Genomic DNA, 20,102 nt, shown 5'->3' on the forward strand with positions numbered 1-20,102 from the left:
CTGTCTACAAAATCCCTTTTATCCTTAATACTATAAACTAACTATTCTTAATCCTTCTTAATATACATGTATGTGGGTGGGAAGGTGAATCGGTGTGTTCATAACACCTTAACCAAATTCTCTTCTCTCGAGAAGAGACAAAGATTACTCATTGTGTTTTTCTTTTTTTTTGACAAGGATTACCCTTTTTTTTTTTACAAAGAGGACTACAGAACAAAAGAAACTAACAAACAAAGGAATCAAAAACAAAAACTGTCTAAAAGGACCAACAAAGGTAGTCACGATTCCGAGCCCGAACCGCAAGCCAATGCGCAGGAGCGACCCAACGTCGAGGAACCTTGCACAGACGACAGGCCGAAAAGCGGGGAAGCATCTCCTGAATTTCCCTAAACAGATACAAGCAAGAAATATCAATGGAGCAAGGATGGTTGAATGCCAAAGCTAAAGTTGCGCAGTCCGTATAGATGAGGAGACTACGGTACCCTCGATGATTGGCATCCCGAAGAGCACCTAAACAAGCCTGCATCTCTGCCTGAAATGCAGAGGTGGCACGGCCAGCCTTCGCGCCTCCACCAAGAACCAATGCGGACGAGACCCCCCATAATACCCACACAGCACCAGCGCTATTATCGTGGGAGAGCCAAGCACCATCAAAAATAAGGCAATGATTCAGACAGGCTACACTATCACCCCGAAGATAAACCTGTGAGCGATTAGGCTTAGGAAAAACGGGACGCCGCGAGGCAGAAACTAGAGATTGGCAATAATCTTGAGCCTGAGAGGCCCGTGTCGTCCAATCCTGAGCAAGATGATGAATTAAAGAAGGAGACCACACCGCTTGCCGAAAAACACATTGGTTTCGGACTACCCAAATAGCCCAAAGAAAGGAGATAAACGATACTGGGCCAATAAAGTCCTTAGAATGTCTTTAATAGGAAACCACATTAATCATCCAGTCCTTACAGGCAGTGTGGCCCCCTGGAATTCTAGTCAGAGATAACAGGTGAGAAGGCCAAATAGACTCAATGACCTGGCAGTCGCGAAAAAGATGAGAAGTTGTCTCGGAAGACTCATGACAAAAGATACAAGTTGGATCCACTGGAATGCCTCTGGAATTCAAATGAGCCTTAAGCGGCAGAGCATCATGAAGCAACTTCCACAGAAACAGCTTAAAGCGTGGAAGAAGGGAAAGTCCCCATATTTCTTCCACCACTGCTCCGAAGCTGGTGTACTAACAATCGAAACCACTGACTGCTGAACCAGCAAGGAATACATGGATTTGGTTGAGAATCGACCATCCCGTGAAAACTTCCAGTAAACAAAATCGTCCATAGGTCTGTGCGGCCTTTCCAACGCAAGAATACGCTGAGCCGAAGAACTATCAAAGAGCCTATGAATCTTGGAAATGTCCCACGCGCCTAAGCGCGGAATAATAATGGAAGAAACATGAGACAGAATTTTCGACTCAGGAACCGAAGATTTAAACCTAATCCCCTCAGGAACCCAATCATCCTCCAGGATACAAATCCGGGAACCCGAACCTACCTTCCAAGCCAAACCCTTATTTAAAACCTCCCGCCCTTCTAATAAATCCCTACAACCCCAGGACATCCGAGAAGGCCGGAATGCAGCAGATCCCAGGAAGTGGTATTTGGCGTGAAGGACCTTCGAAAGAAGGAGCTGAGGATGATGAATAGTCCTCCAACATTGCTTAGCCAGAAGGGCCTTATTAGTGTGAGCAAAGCTACGAAGGCCAAGACCTCCGAGGCCTTTCGGAAGATGTAAAAGAGTTGCAGAATGAAACGCCATGCCCTTAGCCGAGGAAGAAGATCGCCACCAGAAACCAGCAAGCAACCCGTCAATACAGCTACAAATAGAAGACGGGATCTTAAAAACCGACAAAACATGGTTGAATGAAGCCACTAACACGGAATTGATAAGGACCAACTTAGCAGCAGCGGACAGGCCCAGAGAGGCGAACTGGGAAAGACGGGAAGAAACCTTGTCAACCAAAAACCCAAACTTCGACACCTTGCTGCGACCCAAGTCCACCGGAAGACCCAAATAGGTACCTAGGGACGAATGTGGCTGCATACGCATACAACAAGCTAAATAATTCTTATAATCAGGAGGAGTATTGGGACTAAACTTAATAAAGGACTTCTGGAGGTTAATCATCTGACCCGACACCGAAAAAAACTATTGCACCACCTGAAACAGATTATCACAAGCCTTCAGTGACACCTGGAAAAATAACAAAGAGTCATCTGCAAAAACAAATGAAAAATGGAAGGAGCCCCTCTAGAGATGCGAATACCCTGAAACAGAGCCAAGTTCTCACCCTGTCGTAACATAGCTGAGAAAACTTCCATACAAAGGACGAACAGATATGATGACAATGGATCCCCCTGTCGCAAACCACATTGAGGATGAAAAGCCGGGGATGGGCTTCCATTCACCAATACTTGATATGAAACAGTAGAGATGCACTGGTGAATTATATGAACCCAGTACTCAGGAAACCCAAAAGCCTGGAGTGCACGTAAAAGAAAAGACCAGTTTACTCTGTCATAGGCCTTGTTCATGTCAAGCTTAAGGGCTGCAAAGAAGCGCTTCCTAGCCTTAGAAGCATTCATGAACGAAAGAACCTCGTGGGCTAGTAATCCATTATCTGTCATCAATCTGCCTGGAACAAAGGCATTTTGATAGTCCGAGATCAAACAAGGCAAAACCTAACGAAGTCGACCCGTAAGACATTTGGCTATGCACTTATAAAGAACGTTACACAGGCCAATAGGTCTGAACTGAGAGACTAGCTCCGGACTATCCACCTTAGGAAGGAGAACCAGAAAGGTGCGATTCCAATCCTTCAACATGTAACCATGTGCAAAAAAATACTAGACTGCATTAATCACAAATGGGCCAACCTCTTGCCAATGAGTCTTGAAGAAAGCCAAAGGAAATCCTTCAGGACCGGGAGTTTTGTTGTCGTCAATTGAAAACATGGCGGTCCGAATTTTTTCCGCTAAAAAAGGAACCATAAGTAACTGTTGCTGGCTGACAAACAGAGATCGTAAATTAAGCTGATCCCACCAAGAAACATCCGGCATTGCTACAGAGAGATTGGGAATATAAAGATCCTTGTAAATCGAGAGCACGAGAGATCGAATTTCATCAGAATTCGAAATCCACATGCCTGTTAAGTCCTTTAAACAGTGGATAATGTTTCGTCGTCTCCTAGCCTGAATGAGAGAGAACAGTAGCTTCGAATGTCCTTCCCCCGTAGCGTCCCATCGAATTTTAGCTCGAATACCCATTGTTGGTAACAAGGTATGTTTGTTTGCAAAATTAGGTCATAACAGTAGGTTCAGGTCCATTGCTGGTCTGCGTAAACCAGTCCAATCCAGTCTAGGTCACCCCGTGCGTACATAAATACCCAGGATCGGAAACCGAACCTGAATTGGACCGAATCGGCAGATTCAAGCCCATTACTGGTCCACGTGTAAACCAGTCCAAACCGGTCTAGGTCCAATCCGATTCAGGTCCAGTCTGGACCGGTGTTCACCCCTCATTCCAACCTCGTTTATATATTAAAGTGTTTTCCCTAAGGGCCTTATTTGGTAAAGAGCTTTTAACTTACTTTGCCAAATTAGATGTTTGACTAATTAAAAAAAGCTAATTAAAAAAAGCCAATTTGAGTGTCTGGTAAATATCTTATTAAAAGAGCTTTTTGGGCTGGAAAAGCTCTTTTAGAAATAGCTCATTACAAGAGCTTTTTAAAATTAGTTTATTGAACATTGAGCTTTTTGGCTCTTAAATAAACTAAAACAACTAACCTTAAACAACTATTAACCAAACACTTTTACACAACCAGCTAATTATAACCAGCTAGTCAAAGCAGCTAATATAACCAACTAGTCAAATTAGCTAATACAATCAGTTATATCAATCAGTTACCAGCTAATTACCAAACAGGGCCCTTGTTTGGTTTGATGTAAAATGTTTTCATTGAGAAAAAATTTCAAAGAAAACCAAATGTTCAAACTCCATTTCTTTTGATGGAAAACATTTTTCATTGAAAATTATTTTCAAAGAAAACAATTCTCAATGGGAATATGATTGTGAAAATTATTTTCCTTTGTGTGGGAAATTTATGGAGGAAAAGTAAAAAAGCATGTAAAAGGAAGGGGGAGAATAGAGGAGAGATGATAGAGAAGTGTGTAATAAAGAGAAAATGTAGTATTGTAGGGAATATTTCAAGCATCCCACACTTAAGCCCCACTGTGATCATACACTTAAGTATGGTGGCGTTCAAAGGTAAGGAAGCTAGAGTAAAAGAGTCGCCAATAAGTTTTAGGAACTTGTAAGCCGTTCACAGGGTGAAGGTTACACCCCTTAACGATCCAGGAGATCGTTAACTCCAATAGGTCTGGAACCATGACTGGAAGTTAGGGGATGAAGGTACAAATCCATCCTAAAAGAGATTGAACTTGCCCAAAAAATAGGCCTCTACTTTATTCTTCTCATATTCATGTGCGTTTTCTGACTAACATACAATCAATAGATTAACCCTAAACTTGTTTATCTATATTGGTTGGATATTAATGCACAAATAAATCTATTATTGGCGATCCCTTGAATTATAATCATATTAACCTAAACAAAATTATTAATTATCTTATTAAGCGTGATTACAAGTACAAATTCCCTTTAATCCTGCAAGAGAGGGCGTGATCAAGCAATAAAAATATATAATATCAATCAACATAATAACAATCATCATAAAAATAATATTCTCAATCTCAATAAAGCTTAATAATATTAGCAAAATTCTAGGCATGATACTAACAAGATTAATAACAAACCCTAGCATGTCACTAAACATTAAAGATCAGTTAGCCCTAACATGACACTAACATGATATAAAGAAAGAAATAGGAAGCATCATAATAATATACATGATATTAGAAATATTAGTTATTACCCTAAATATGATATTAGGAATCATAAAGACATCCTAACATGATACTAGGAATCAAAGCATGCTTTTCTATATCAAAATAACAATTAAATTACTTACTTGGATGCCTCGTATCTCTTTCTAATAACAAAATACACGTGTTAGTAACTTCAAGGAAAATATTAAAATAGTAAATCTAATCAAAGAATTGTAATAAGGTTTTGGACCAAACCCTCAGAAATTATCAACCTTTCACGTCTAAGGCGAAGGCAACCTCGAACTTGGCTAGGTGTGTCTAGAGCTAATGTATGTGGAATTTTGAGAAAAGGTTTAGAAAAAGAATAGAGAGAGAAGGAAAGCTTCTAGTTTTTAGAGAGAGGGGGAGATGATTGTTGTGAATTGTAGATGTAGATAATTGATGAATGAAAACAGGGAAATTCGTCCCCTATTTATAGAAAAAAAATACCACGGGATCAAAGAAAATCATATTCGGAATAAAATACCTCCTGTCACCAACGACAGGAGTCAGCGCCAGACGACAAGCTCGTCGCCAGGCGACGACTCTATCGTCTCGCACTGGTTCAAAAGTACAACACGCTTTTACACGCGGAATCACCTTTTAAACAGGTTACAGGTAATTCTACGTCCAAGCAGATTTAAAATCAGATTTAATATATTTTATTCAAAATAAAACATCTCTTTTTTAAAAATATAATTATCAATCCTAATCTTATTAGAATTAAAGAGAACCTTCTAGATATTCCTAGAAGAACAAAATCAATCCTAATTACTTTAGGAATAATAATTAATAGGCCCTCCTCTAGATCATTGGGCCGCATTTAAAATCATTGGGCCTAATTTAATTTAATCCATAACTTCCTCATAATTCATCGGAATTGGGCTTATAATATATCATAGGAAAACTCTTTTCAAGCCCAATCCAACTACACTATTATTGGACCCTTATCATGGACCAAACCAAATTGGACTGGCTATTTTTATATAAATAGAGTAAGAAAAGAAATAATTTTGAAAACAGAAAGAGAGATATTTTAATAAAAACATCCTCATCACTAGACTTTTCACACTTTCACTTCGTTCGATAATCAAATGACGCGAAAGGCGTTCATCACTGGGTTTGGTTTTGGGGAGACACATTTGGGTGTCTACAAGTATATATATTCTTTATAGATTGAAAATAGTTTTTCAAGTAACTTTTTAAGAATGGGAAAGTTGTTTCACTAAAAGAAAATTTTCTTTTTATAGCGATTAATTAATTTGTAGTGATTGTACATTTGTTTCAATCTGCACATTTGTTTGTAAAATAATAGAATTGAGAAATCGTATCATTTTACAATCACCATGGTAAACTTGTATAAAATCGATATGAAAAATATAATAATATATATTCACCTTTATTCTGTACATTTATAAACTTATGAAAAATCATATCGTTTACAATCGCAACTAAAACTCAAAATCGATACGAAAAGCCTTTTGCACACTAGATATACAAATTTTATTTGACAAAGAAAACATAAAATATGTCATATCTTATTTGTAAAACATATAAGGGTCCTTCGGTTCATATATCTAAAGGAAATGGAATGATTAAAACAAAGGGAAAGGAGAATAATAGAATAATGTAACTCCCTATGATGTGCAATGTTGTTTGTTTTAAATAACAAAGGAAATGAGTGCCACCATAGAACCACCACACACCACCTCTTCAATTCTCGCTCTTTCTCTTTTTTGGAACACCTTGGCTACTACCTACCCCACAGCCTCCCCACGATCCCCCTCCCCCACCCTAATCGCACCTCCTCGTCCCTGAAAACCACTAGGATACCCCTCCCTTTTCCCCTTAACCTTTCCCCCTTCCCTTAAAAAACATAAAAACCTCCTTCTCGACTGCCTAAAACCCTTAACCGCCCCTCCTCCCACCTCAAAACCCTAGCCCACCCTCGAAATTAGGGGGTGCGGCTAAAGGTTTCATGCGGTCATGGAGGGAGTTTGGGAGTTTTAGGGTTTTTCGAGGCTGCGGGAAGTTTTTTAGGGGAAGGGATAGCTTATTAAGAGGCAAGGGAGGGCGGATGGAAAAAGCTAGGTGGTGGGGAATTATGTTGAAAGACTTTGGGGGAATGGGGATAGTAAAGGGGATGGAAAAAATATGTCTAACAAACAACAACGAACAAAGAGAATAAAGGCATTTGATTCCCTTTGCTTTTGATGAATACCCTCAACTAAACGGCCCTTTAATATTAGAGTTGAAGTTGCATGTATGTTTTTTTTTCTTTTTGTAAAAAATGATTCAACATTTATAAGCGATTATAATCGCTACAATAATTATCACGGTTGAACGTAGTTTTTCGTAATGATTATTGAGGACAACTCTAGTAATGTCGAAAAACACTACTAAATGCAATGGTAACTGTGGATATTGTATCGAATAAGGCCAATTGACCAAATTGGGTAAAAAAAAAAGACCTTTGGGGACAGATTGGTAAAAAATTTGCTCTGGCGACAAATTGGTAAAAAAAACCTAACATCAAGTGACAATTTGGTAAAAAAAAAATAATCTCAGGTGACAATTAAGCCAAAAAAATACAAATTTTCGAACAAACTACTTGCAATTGCTATCATTTTCGTGTTTTTTTTATTAAAAAAAATATTTTTCCACCTATATTTTCAATTCTTTATAAGGAAATAAAATTTTGAAGAAAAAAAAAGGTTTAAATACTAATTTTCACTTAATTTTCCTACCCATTAATAACACTTTTTTAAAATAAAAGAGAGGTTGGAAATAAAATTATGTAATTCAAAATTTAGCAAAATAAAAAGAAGATGACATAATAATTTAAATTTTAAAAAACCGAAAAAAACAATTTAATTACCATTTTTGAAGAGTTTGCCCCCCCCCCCTCAAAAAAAAAAAAAAAAAAAAAAACAGTTTTTTTGGTCTAAATGTCATTTGAGATAATTTTTTTACCAAACTGTCGCTTGATGTTAGGTTTTTTTTACCAATTTGTCGTCGGAGCAATTTTTTTACCAATCTTTCATCAAGGGCCTTTTTTTTTACCAATTTAGTCAATTGGCCTATCGAATAACCATTCATTGGGAAAGTTTTTTTAGCAAATACAATCAATACCAAAGGTTAGAATAATAACCGCTATGAAAACTTATTTTCTTGTAGTGTTTTCTATCCTCTCACAGAACCTAACAAACAAAGAAAAATGGAGAGATGGAGAAAATTATTTTATAAAAAAATATTTTCCAACAAAACAAACAAAATTATAGAGGTCTGTCAACCATGCTCTACCATTATCTTTGCCCTCCTTACAATTGCATCCTAAGCACAATTGTCAAAGAAAAACAAAGGCAAAGTTTGTAATTTCAAGAAACATGTTACATTTCCCGTCAAAAAAAATAAAAATTATTTGGACAACCAAAATCCCATAAAGGAGAGGAATTTGATGAACTTATCCCAATGATATTTTTCTCCACTTATTTGAAGAAATATAAATGAACAAAATTGACAAAAATAAGTGTCCAAACACGTATGAATATCTAACAAGTGTACTCGAAAACAACTAAAAATTTGTTTACTTAATGAATTTGAGTTTTGCTTTTCTTTTATGGTGCTGAGAGAGCAACAGGCGGTAAATATTACAAATAGTATCTATTCTCATTTATTACATATATTACCTCAAAACTTAGTTGATAACATACACCAATTGATGGATTACAAATGACACAATGCCTCCTACGATCCTGCATTGATCATTTAGGGCCTGTTCTCATTGACTGAAATGAGTTGAATTGAACTAAACTGAATTTATTAGAGTTGAACTAAACTAAACTGAACTGAAAATAATATGATGAGAACAGGATCTTAGCGTTTTAGTCCCTTACTCCCCTTCGAAATGGACAACACACGTGAGGTTCTATCTACTTCAAACTTCTTTTCATCAATGACATACACTTTTTGTTGCAACTCTAATGCATAATCATCAAATTTACTTGTCTAATTTCATTTTCTAAAAAATAAAATAAAATAACAACCAAACAAAAAATTAAAATTCACATTAGATCTATGGTAGGTCCACCTCATCTTGATCATATTTCATTACAATCTTAAAGTAATTTTACCCACCCAAGTAGAACCATTAGAGCACAAATTAATTTGTTGAATCCGGCTTAGATTAGCAAGAAATCATCGTTGTCCTAGTACTCGTTTGTCGGTGTGTAGATGGTAGGCTAGCCAATTTGGTGGACAAAAGTAGGCTAAAGTGAAGAATTTATAAGTGTGTGACTTTAAAACGGCATAATTTTACAATTAATACTGTAATAGTGTGATATAGTAGACTTTAAAAGCCATACAAACTTCTACGTACCCCCCTCAAACATATCAATAACCATAATGATTAATACTTTTTTTTTTTTTTCTTTTTGCCGTATATCAACAAATATTACTAATTTGATAATAATAAAAATGTTACAATTTAAAATTGTACTAAAATGCTTTTATTATTTTTATTCACTTTATAACATTATACAAAGAGGTTATGTATGTACTCACGCTCTAAATATAAGTTTTGAATAGAGATAAATAAATCATTTACTCTATGATAAAAATCCGTAAATTTTTTGGAAAAAATCAATCACGTCTTATTGAAAATGTAATATAAAACAGCTTTGATCACATAAAACGTGATTACATAAAACATAGTTTTCATCTTATAAGCAAACAAAGATTTAAATTACTAACCAAATATCAGTTTAAATGAACAAAAAAATAAAGATTACAATCAAATTTCTAGTTAAAAATGTATTGTCAAACATCAAAATATGGCCTATGCTTAATTCTTTCAAATGAAGGAACAACAACTCAATAAACGTTACTGTCTGATTTTCTTAATTTACGAAAATGAAGATAATGATGCAACAAGTAATTGGTACATATACGTCACTGGAAAAACCTTGAAGAATCAAATCATCAATAACATATCAAATGATGTCATAAATTTAGGAAACAAGAAAATTATTTACTTGTATTTCAAACCATACTCCTCTAATCCCTTTCACATCATATATAGTATTCATATCCAAGACTTACTCTTCTTGTTGTTCAAGTTAATGCTTATGAGTTATGACACTTGTGGTGTAGTAATAATGAATGAAATAATATATTTACATACCCAAATTCAATGAACTCGAAAAGCATAATAGTACCTTTACTAAGAATATCATCTATGAGTAATATATACAAGCTCGCATTAGATGAGAGTTTTTCTTTGACTATATATTTCTTCTGTTTTAAAATATTTGCTCTACTTACCTTTTGCGGCCGTTTTTAAATACTTGCTTCATTTTCTTATTTGAAAAGCTTTTATAATATTTAATTCATTTCTCTCAACTAGTGAGACCCAATTTTATTACTTTTAACTTCTCTCTCTTTCAATTTACCTTTCACTAACCCCACTATCTCTATATATTACTTTCTCCAATTTCTCCTAAAACTCAACACATGAAGAAATGGAGCAAGTATTTTAAAACGGAGGGAGTATATCATAAATACATAGTACATCATTTGTTGTATACAAGCTGGTAATGCATTAGATGAGGGTTTTTTTTTTTCTTTTTTTGAGAATCAAGGTTAGCCTAGTTGGTTGGAGACTCTTCTTCCACATCTGTGAGTGGAGTTCAATTCTCATCCCAAACAAGTAAAATTTCTAATTTTCCCCCTGCCTGCAAGAAAATTCTCCTTACGTACTAAAAAAAATAGATGAGATTTTTCCTTTGACTATATACCCGTAAATAAATCATATGCTATATACAAGCTCGCATTCGATGAGAGTTTTTCTTTGACTATATATATCATAATTCATAAATACATCATTTGCTATACACAACTACACAAGCTCACATTAGATGAGAGTTTGGCTATATATAATTATATACAAGTACCCAAAAGGGCAAAATTAATTAGTCTTCTTCTCTTATTTTATTCACTCTTTTGTACTTCCAAGTTCCGACTAACATAAGGTTCAATAATCTCTTCTTGAACTATTGGTTCTATTGGCACTCTTTCTCCACAGATTTTTGAATTCTCTTCATTTTGCATAATTCTTTAAATTAATGGTACATCCGTCTTTTTCAACTAGTAAAGTAGTAATGGGATAGGAACTTAAATTGCTCTTTATATCATGATTTATTGTTTTTATTGGGCTTATAGTCATTTTCTAATGGGCTTAACACAAACCAACATCATAACATCAATTGATATTTGATACTCCTTTCGTTTTAAAATGTTCTTTTTTTACTTTTTTGTGAGACAATCATTGACAAAGCAAGAAGTTCATTTAGAAACGAAAATAGTACGAAATAGTGTAGCCTACTAGTTTGATTATCCATATACATACAATTATTTTCAACTCAGATATTTATCCAAAAAAAAGTAGCAGCAACAAGTTGAATTCTCACCACGCTAACTTGTCATATTCACTTCTATATAATCAATTACCTTAATAAAAGGATGATATAATTGACATCAATCAATTAGTTGTAACTATTTTCAGAGATTGGGGTCGAGTTAACTACAAAAGGTCCACTTTGTGGCCAATAGGGCCAAAATACAGTAACTTCCTCCTTTGTTCATTTTTACACTTTACAATAACGGTTGTCTAATAATTTTCCTAAACAATCATTGCATATTTGATTTATAGTATGTCAAACATAAAGCACTTTACCTATTTTTAAAAGGTTTGAAACTTTGACGAACAAATCAAAGAAGATATATTCATATATCTAAGAAATTGATTTATGCTTCTTTTAGGTTGATTAGTACACTAAAACGTTAAGACTTTAATACCTTTTACCTATCTAGTTAGTAATCACGGCCACTTAAAGGAGGAGGAAGGATAAGCGAATCTACACCCTTAAAGTTCTCATAATAGGTATATTTGTATTATATGAAGCTTGTGAGGTATATATTATTAACCGGTTTATCAATAAGTCAAGTACTTATTGATAAATCCTCGAAACATTTAGCTTAAAACAAATCAGTGGGTGAAAATCATTCAAGGAATTTTAAAACGTCTGATACTTTGACTGATCTTTTAAGGTTGAAACAGGAAAAGGTCAAAAGAGAGATTTTTTCACTTCTAGAAACTTGAAGGTCGTGAACAATGTTCTATTGAGGTTATTATAATGCAAATCAACCTTATTTGTACCATATATTTGTATCTAGCAACGTTGAGGAAAAGTATACAGAAAGTTCATTCATATTTTAAGAAAGTTCTTCAGCTGTCCAAGTGTGCACGTTTCCAAATAAAGTCAGCTGTGGACTATAAAAAAGTGCTCCATATGTGTAGAAAAATGTTAAATGTAATCCGTATACGAAGGTTAACTTGCTCGAATTCAAACCGAGAACAATTCGCAATAAAGAAACATCGTTCTTAAACACCTTAATAAGGAAAGGATAACAATACATGAAACTGAGACCAAAGGGAGTACAAGTAATACTTTGTAGAAGTTTCAAACCTTTCGCAAATTTATATTTTCCAGTATTTTTCCTTTGAACATATGCACATTTTATTCAGATTTTAAAGATTACAAAGAGGGTAACAGACTAACAGCCATACAATATTGTAGAGTTACAAACTACTCAGTATATATCATATAGGTTTTTCCTTGAAAAAAAAAAAAAAAAAAAAAAACAAATTACGACATTAAAATTCATATACATACAATGATACAAAAAGACGTACCAAATTAAAAAATGAAATTTTCTTCTAAACAGAAGGGTTTCAGGACTCATTGTTCAGTTCTGCTACTTGCAGTTTCCAAGACTTGGAATCTTCTAACTCATCCTGTCAACATTATCAGCAAAAAATCAGCAACTTCATGGTACAAATTCAATAAATTCACTTCAAAAGTTCAAATCATTATAATTGAATCTTACATCTTTGTGAAAAATAACTAGCAACTTTAAATTTGTAGATAAATCATCGCCGCCAAAATATTTCCCATCTCTCACTCTTTATTCAATTAACTCATGCTTCACCATATTCATATCAAATCGATAGAGAAATAACTACCAATTTGTCAATTCACAAATAAATTGAAATGAAAACAAGAAGATGTCACTGTATCTCACTTTTTTAAGTCTTTATCAATTTAAGAACTAAGGTAAGTTCCTAGGGCATCCTATCATTGGACTAAGAGATTGCAGCACTCCCTTCACAAACAAGATGGGCCGAGGCCCAAAGAACTCACTATGCTGTTTCCAAATTCCCGAAACCTACTTATTATTTATCTAATCATCTAGCGTAAACTGAAATGATGCAACATTTAAAAATATAGAATGGTTCTCACCTAAAAGTACGGAATATCAACAATTTGCATTTCAATAAGGAAAAGATAGAATACAATTCAATAATACTTCATATCAAACACGTAAACATGTTATTAGCCACTACATTAATTATTTATTCTGACAGTGATTAGAATATTCAATATTTGTACGGAGATTTTTAAGCTTGTAAAGAGTATAACTAACTTTACCTGAAACATTTTCTCTCTCCATTGGAATACACAACCACGGGCTTCTAGATGTTCAAAAAGTGGCTGTGGAAGCAAGGATTTGAACGACGAATGAAGCTTGACTTTTGTCAACCCTCCACAAGCCAGTAGGGCTGCAGCTAAACCTCTTGGGCTCAAGCCTTTCAAGTGCAAAATGACCATGCTCTGTAAACAACTTATGCTTGCTAGGGACAACAATCCAACATCTGTAATCGATGTACAAGACATATTTATCTGTGGATCAGAGACAAGATAAAGTCATCAAACATTGTTCATCCCAAAATTTTGTAGCAAGATGTGGCATTTTAAATTGAGAGGAGGAAAGAGTTGAAGTCTTAAAATATTTACAAGAAAGGAAGGAAGCAGAAGAAGATACCTCTTTAAGATTCTGAGAAAAGTGAGCGAGAGGTAGGACTCCAAAATCGTTAATTTTATAGCACTTCTTTATGTCTAACTTGGTGAGGTGCTTACAACCAACGGCAATAGCTGCTATACCGAGAGATGTAATGAGAGGACATCCACGGCATTCTAAGGTGCTTACTTTTGCACATTTTGACATAGAAATCAAAGCAGCATCTGTGATGCCACTGCAGTAGGATATGTTGATCATTTCTAGACTGGGACAACCACGAGCAATTGCTGTGATGCCTGAATCGGTGATCTCCATGGACCTGATCCAGCAAACAGCATTAGACATATGTAGGGAAATGTGTAACTAATAATAATAATAAATAAACAAATAGTTAAATAAAATAAAATAAAATAAAATAAAAAAAACACCCACACATCTTTGCATTCCTACCTACAATAATCACATGGTTTACAAACACATCAAGTTCAAAATTGTAGGGACAATGATTCAATGAAAATCACGTATTGTTTTCCAGGACCTTCTCTTTCAGATTCTCAGTATAAATAATTTTTTTTTTTTTATCCTATTAGCAATTTTCGACAGTACATTCCATGCTTGATGAAAATCCCCATTTTAGCCTTTCATACATGGAAAGTAAAAATTAATTTCAGGGATCTGTTCTCTGTAGTTAGATGTCATTGTTCTCTACTAGTTTCACCCTAGATTACACGATTCATGGCTTTTTAACAAAGGAGTACAATAAAAATTGATGGACAAACTTGTTGCAGAAGCGAAGATTAGTTAAATGAGATAAATTCATATGTTTTCGGCTGGGTGGAGTATAATTTGTAGTGCAGTGCCTCAAGCATTAAATCTCTGGCTATATACTTCTCACTCATGGGAGCCTTTTGAAACAGCTTTTAGGTGTAAAACAACTGCTCTTAAAATCGTGGACTGAACAGACAACTAAACTTAAGCTACTTGGCAGTGAAATATAAAAATATTAATCCACAAACCTGTACAAGTCAAGTTCCACAAGCTTTGAACAGCGATTTCCAATATAACTCAGCCCCTCATTGGTTATGTTCAAACAGATTCCAAGTTTAAGAATCGACAGATTTGAGCACTTGGATATGGACTTTAGACCTGCATAGAAACGACGGCTGTAAGCTCGCTCCTACAATACAAGAAAACATCCAAAAACTCAAATTGATGCAAACATCAAACCTTCGTCATCTATCTCATTATCAGTAAGGTCAAGTTCCTCAAGTAAATTGCATTTCCGACCAATTAGAACAAAGGCTTCCCTAGGAACCAAAGTACAAGATTCCATCCTCAGAGAAGTGAGAGACATGCAGGAATAGGCAACATGGGCAATAGATACACAAGTTAACTTCCGACAACATGTAATGTCTAACTTCCGGAGCTCCTTTTGCTTCTTAACTAAGGAGGACAAGCCTTCATCAGTCACACCAGAGCATTTACTCAAGCTCAGCTCCCGTAGTGAAGCACAATAATTCCCAATGGCCTGAAGACCAGAACATGTAACTAGGCAACCATCAAGTTTGATTGATTGCAATTTAGACAGCCTCTGTAAACTACGAGCAAGATCAAGAGTGACCTGAAAATACAAGACAAGGTAAGAAACAGGGCAGATAATCTACATATTATTGATTTTAAATGAAGAGAAATCTTACAGGAGAGCCATATGCTAACGTTAATTGTCGCAGACAGCCAGTCCCACTAGTCAATGAAGATAACCCTGTGTCGCTCACATTCTGGCAACTTGATATGTCAAGATTCTACAAACACAAGAACACCAATTAGGACAATTATTTCTTCCTTCAATGAAAAAAAAAATATACTAGGGCAGTCATTTAATTTCATATGAGTAACAATACCTTCAGTGACTTAGATCCTTGCTTCAATAAAGTAAGGCTATCATCGTCAATCCCAAAGCAACCTTCTAGAATCAGCTCTTCAAGATACTGTAGCTTCAATATAGCTGGTAAGCATTTACTAGTGATCTGAATCAAGAAAATACAGCAAAATCAGACTTTTCCTTTTCATTAAGCAGCCTAGTAGCCTAACATGTTTGAATGATATTCGTTAAAGTAAAAAACAGAAGTAAGAAATATGCTTTCAAGCTACTTTCTAGAATGAATCAAGATTTGCTAATTAAACATGCGATAAATTAGTTACCATTAGTGCTCAATATCAATGACCACCTTTAGCTAATAACTATCACAAAACTTCTAATAGTATCAGAAAAGGGGCTTTCATATCATCTCATCAGTCATTACCAAATGAAATACCAACCTAAACAGATTCGAGTGCGGAAAACACAAACCAAAGGTGTCAATATCATCGGAATACTCCAGAAAAAGCATATGCCACAAAACTGATTATACCCTTCAAGCAAAAAATATAAATCAGATTCCAGCACAATATCAAATAAACAAACAGCTTGTAATACTTCTTACCAGAATCATACATACACCAAGAGAAACATTGGCAACGCAAAATAGACCCAAATACTCCCTTCGTCCCGTCCCTATATGATTGCCCCATTTGACTTTCCACGGTCAACAACACACATCTTTAACCATCAATATCTTCAGTAACAATATAAGATGATATACAGAATATATGTAATCAACAAACAGTCAAACACACAGCATTTGGGACTTGAAAAGTGGCAAACTTGCAATCAATGTCAAAAATAATTCCAAACGTTTCTTTTTTCACTAGTTACAGAAAATTATACTTCAAATTCAATGATAAACATGCATTATAAACCCATAATGAAACTACCACCATTTCAAAGCTCAAAACAGCCAAAAAAAAAAAAAAAACATATTCAAATTTGCAGTTACTAAAACTGGAAATTAAAATTCTTAAAAATATGAAAGCATCATACAATTTGTAACCTAGATGGCTAGATTAATAGAATTTAGGAACAGAAATTATACCGGCAAATATGAAAGATCCAAATTGCGGAGCTCTTTACACTTAACAGCAACAAGTTCAACACCTAAATCACCAATTCCCAAACACCATTTCAAGCCAATTGTCTTCAATTTAGGGCATCCAACAGCAATACAACCAATCCCAATATCAGTAATCAATTTACACCGCCCTAACCAAAGCTTCTCCAAATTCTTCGCTTCACCAATCGCCGCCGCCGCCGAATCCCGCAATTCCGTCGCATTTGACAAATCCAACGCCGTCAAACTCCGGCAATTCGCCACCAAAACCGCCAAACCATTCCCAGAGAAGAACTTCGACCTCGACAAATCGATAAAACGCAGCGTATTACCGCATGCCATAGCAATTACAGAGAGAGAATAATCGGTGATTCTAGGACAAAGACTCAAATCTAGGGTTGAAATTTGCGGGTAACGAGTAAGAATTGAAGGCAAATGTTCAGAACGAAGAGGTTTTAGGGTTCTACGATGCTTCGATTCAATTGAATAAAACGATTTACATACTAAAGAGAATGATTTCTTGTCTTGCGGATTGTTGTCGTTGAGATAATCGAGAATAATAAATACGAGTTCTTCGCTAAGTAGATCGAACAAGTTGGTAATTGAAGATGAAGCTTCCGCCATTGTTAATCTCTGTTTCTTCATTTTGGAGCTTTAATGGCGGAAATTGAAGGGTTTAATTAAATTGAAATATATTAAGAGTGATAAAATTAATGATTAGGTAGCTGAAATGAGAGTTAACGGTTAATAGAGAGAGAAATGAGAGGAGAGAGAAAGCCGGGATAATAAGGAAGGTGGTTGATGAGAATATGAGAAGAGCAGAGTGTGATCGGAAAGCAAACTTATAATCACCGTCAAATTTACATTGTTGTCCTTTTTCGCTTTCCTTTTCAGAAGTTAGGTCACTCTTTTGTCTTTTTTAGTTGAGGACAATATTGCCCTTCAAATTTTTTTCGCTGTTTACAATATAATACAGAGTATCACTCTACAAAATCGGGCTTTGTTCTTTTGAGTTGAGTTGTTAAATTTGCTAAAATCTGTTTTGCTTTGCTCTACAATGAGTTGAAAGTTCAATTCTGTTTTATTGTGCTGAAATCTGCTATACTCTACTCAGCTGACCCCTATTGTTTGTACTAAAACACTCACAAAAATGGGGTTCACGACATAAACAAAAGAGGACTAAAGGAGTAAAATACATTTGTATAAGAACTGATGAGCAACTCAACTTATGACTTTGAAGTTACGAGTTTGAACCTCATTAACTACAATTAATTGGGAGTAGGGGTTTTCTCTAACCCTTCCTCCAATCCTCCCCCCCCCCCCCCCCCCCCTCTCTCTACTCTCAAACGTTAATCTGTAGCATTGAGCTGACTTAACCTATAAGAGATGTTGATTCTGTAGGTTAGGTCCTTAATCTTATCTTAAAAATATTTTAAATTTAAAATATATTTTGATATATTGAAAAAAATACTAAAATGTTAAATTTCAATTGTCATTTCTCATGAATTCAAATGTAACAAACATTAACTAAGGAAGGATGTGCTACTTCTTAATCATAAATCAAATTTCAAAACTAATTATCACTAATTAACTATATAAACTTGTCATTGACACTCATCAAATCATCACATTTATATTTCAACTAATAAATTATATATATTGCATTTTCTAGTATAGTGACAAGGGTTTGGAAAGAAGTGCGATAAAATGAATATTAAACAAAAATTTAGTTATCCACTAGGATCGAAGAAATTTATTAGAACCCCTTGTGATTTTGAAACTTTCATCATATTTCCTTACACCTTAGTCGTACATGTGGTATATATACACGACTATTTGTGATACACGTGATAAGTTAGTTTATCAAAATGAGTCACCATTTAAATCATCAATTTTCACTACTAATTATCACTAATTAACTTTATAAACTTGTCATTGATACTCATCAAATCATCACATTTATTTACATTTCAACTAATAAATTAAATACATTGCATTTCCTAGTATAGTGACAAGGGTTTGAAAAGAAAGTGCGATAAAATGAATATTAACAAAAATTGAGTTATCCACTAGGACTGAAGAAATTTATTAGAACCCCTTGTAATTTTGAAACTTTCATCATATATCCTTTAATTCACCTTAGTTGTACATGTGGTATATATACTCGACTATTCGTGATACACGTGATAAGTTAGTTTATCAAAATGAGTCACCATTAAAAGTCGTAATCATTATTTTAATTTTTTAATTTGCACAAATCTACAAGATTATATTTTGGTGAATTTGTATAATAGTTTGGCCAAATCTTCATTCACAGTACAACTTGTTTTTCCACCTAATTTCAAACTCAATCCAATGTATTTTTGAGAAAATTTTATAAAATCACACAGATAGAAGATCAAGATTTAAGAAAAAAACAAGAAATACCTTTGAGGAGTTGTTGGCTTCAAGTCATAAATTGACCTCAAATGAGCTTTTAATGTGTAGATAAAAGCTCAATGTTGGTTATTGTATATTTATATTACCTTTACCTTTTAGAAAATTATAATTAGTTGGAGGAGGTTCAAATAAGTCAACATTACGCATTTAAATAAGATTAGGTTTAGTTTAGTTTATTTGAGTTTTTTTTTTTTTTTTTTTTTTTTGTGTTTGGAGAACCATGGAGGGATTAAACGAGGAAGAGGGAGACCAAAGATGACTTGGTTGGAAGGAGTGAGGAAGGATATGAAGTGCATGGATTTACGTGAGGATGAAGTTTTGGATCGTAAGGGATGGAGGAGAAAGATTTATGTTGATGACTACACGGAATAATCAAATTTGGTTCATGTTAGCCGACCCCACTTTTGGGATTAAGGCTTTGATTGATTGATTGATTGATTGTGTTTGGAGAACCACATGAGTGGGTAATAATACAAATCGATCTTAGGATCTCCTGATATTGAAAGAAAAGCTCACCACCGAAAGCTAAATTTGACTTTATTTGTGTACTAATTAGTTATTAATAGAAAATTAAATATATTTGGTACTAATTAAATGCAAATTTTATAAAATACGAGTAATCTAGTTTAATCATAAAATAAGCAAATATCTACTTAAATTAGATAAGTTGAAATGGACATAATAACTTATGTTTAGTTTGATGTAACAATGTTGTAATAATGGATAACAAATATATATATATATATATATATATATATATATATATATATATATATATATA

General features: G+C 34.5%; 2 protein-coding genes across 2 annotated transcripts; both read right to left on the minus strand.

The window, feature by feature from the left end:
* Positions 1–1,116: 1,116 nt before the first annotated feature.
* LOC145571353 (uncharacterized) lies at positions 1,117–3,317 on the minus strand. The gene is made up of 5 exons (XM_081630402.1): positions 2,928–3,317; positions 2,786–2,867; positions 2,318–2,686; positions 2,212–2,267; positions 1,117–2,088 (listed from the first exon to the last, which is right to left on the minus strand). The coding sequence occupies exons 1-5, from the start codon at positions 3,315–3,317 to the stop codon at positions 1,117–1,119; spliced, it is 1,869 nt and encodes a 622-aa protein (XP_081486528.1).
* A 9,328-nt stretch (positions 3,318–12,645) lies between these two features.
* LOC145570620 (F-box/LRR-repeat protein 3-like) lies at positions 12,646–17,694 on the minus strand. Its single transcript, XM_081629751.1, has 8 exons — positions 16,868–17,694; positions 15,797–15,922; positions 15,593–15,697; positions 15,123–15,516; positions 14,912–15,041; positions 13,920–14,214; positions 13,526–13,777; positions 12,646–12,831 (listed from the first exon to the last, which is right to left on the minus strand). The coding sequence occupies exons 1-8, from the start codon at positions 17,525–17,527 to the stop codon at positions 12,769–12,771; spliced, it is 2,025 nt and encodes a 674-aa protein (XP_081485877.1). The 5' UTR covers positions 17,528–17,694; the 3' UTR covers positions 12,646–12,768.
* Positions 17,695–20,102: the final 2,408 nt, after the last annotated feature.

The sequence above is a fragment of the Chenopodium album genome, chromosome 12, assembly GCF_948465745.1.
Source record: "Chenopodium album chromosome 12, dcCheAlbu1.1, whole genome shotgun sequence".
NCBI classification, from domain to species: Eukaryota; Viridiplantae; Streptophyta; class Magnoliopsida; order Caryophyllales; family Amaranthaceae; genus Chenopodium; species Chenopodium album.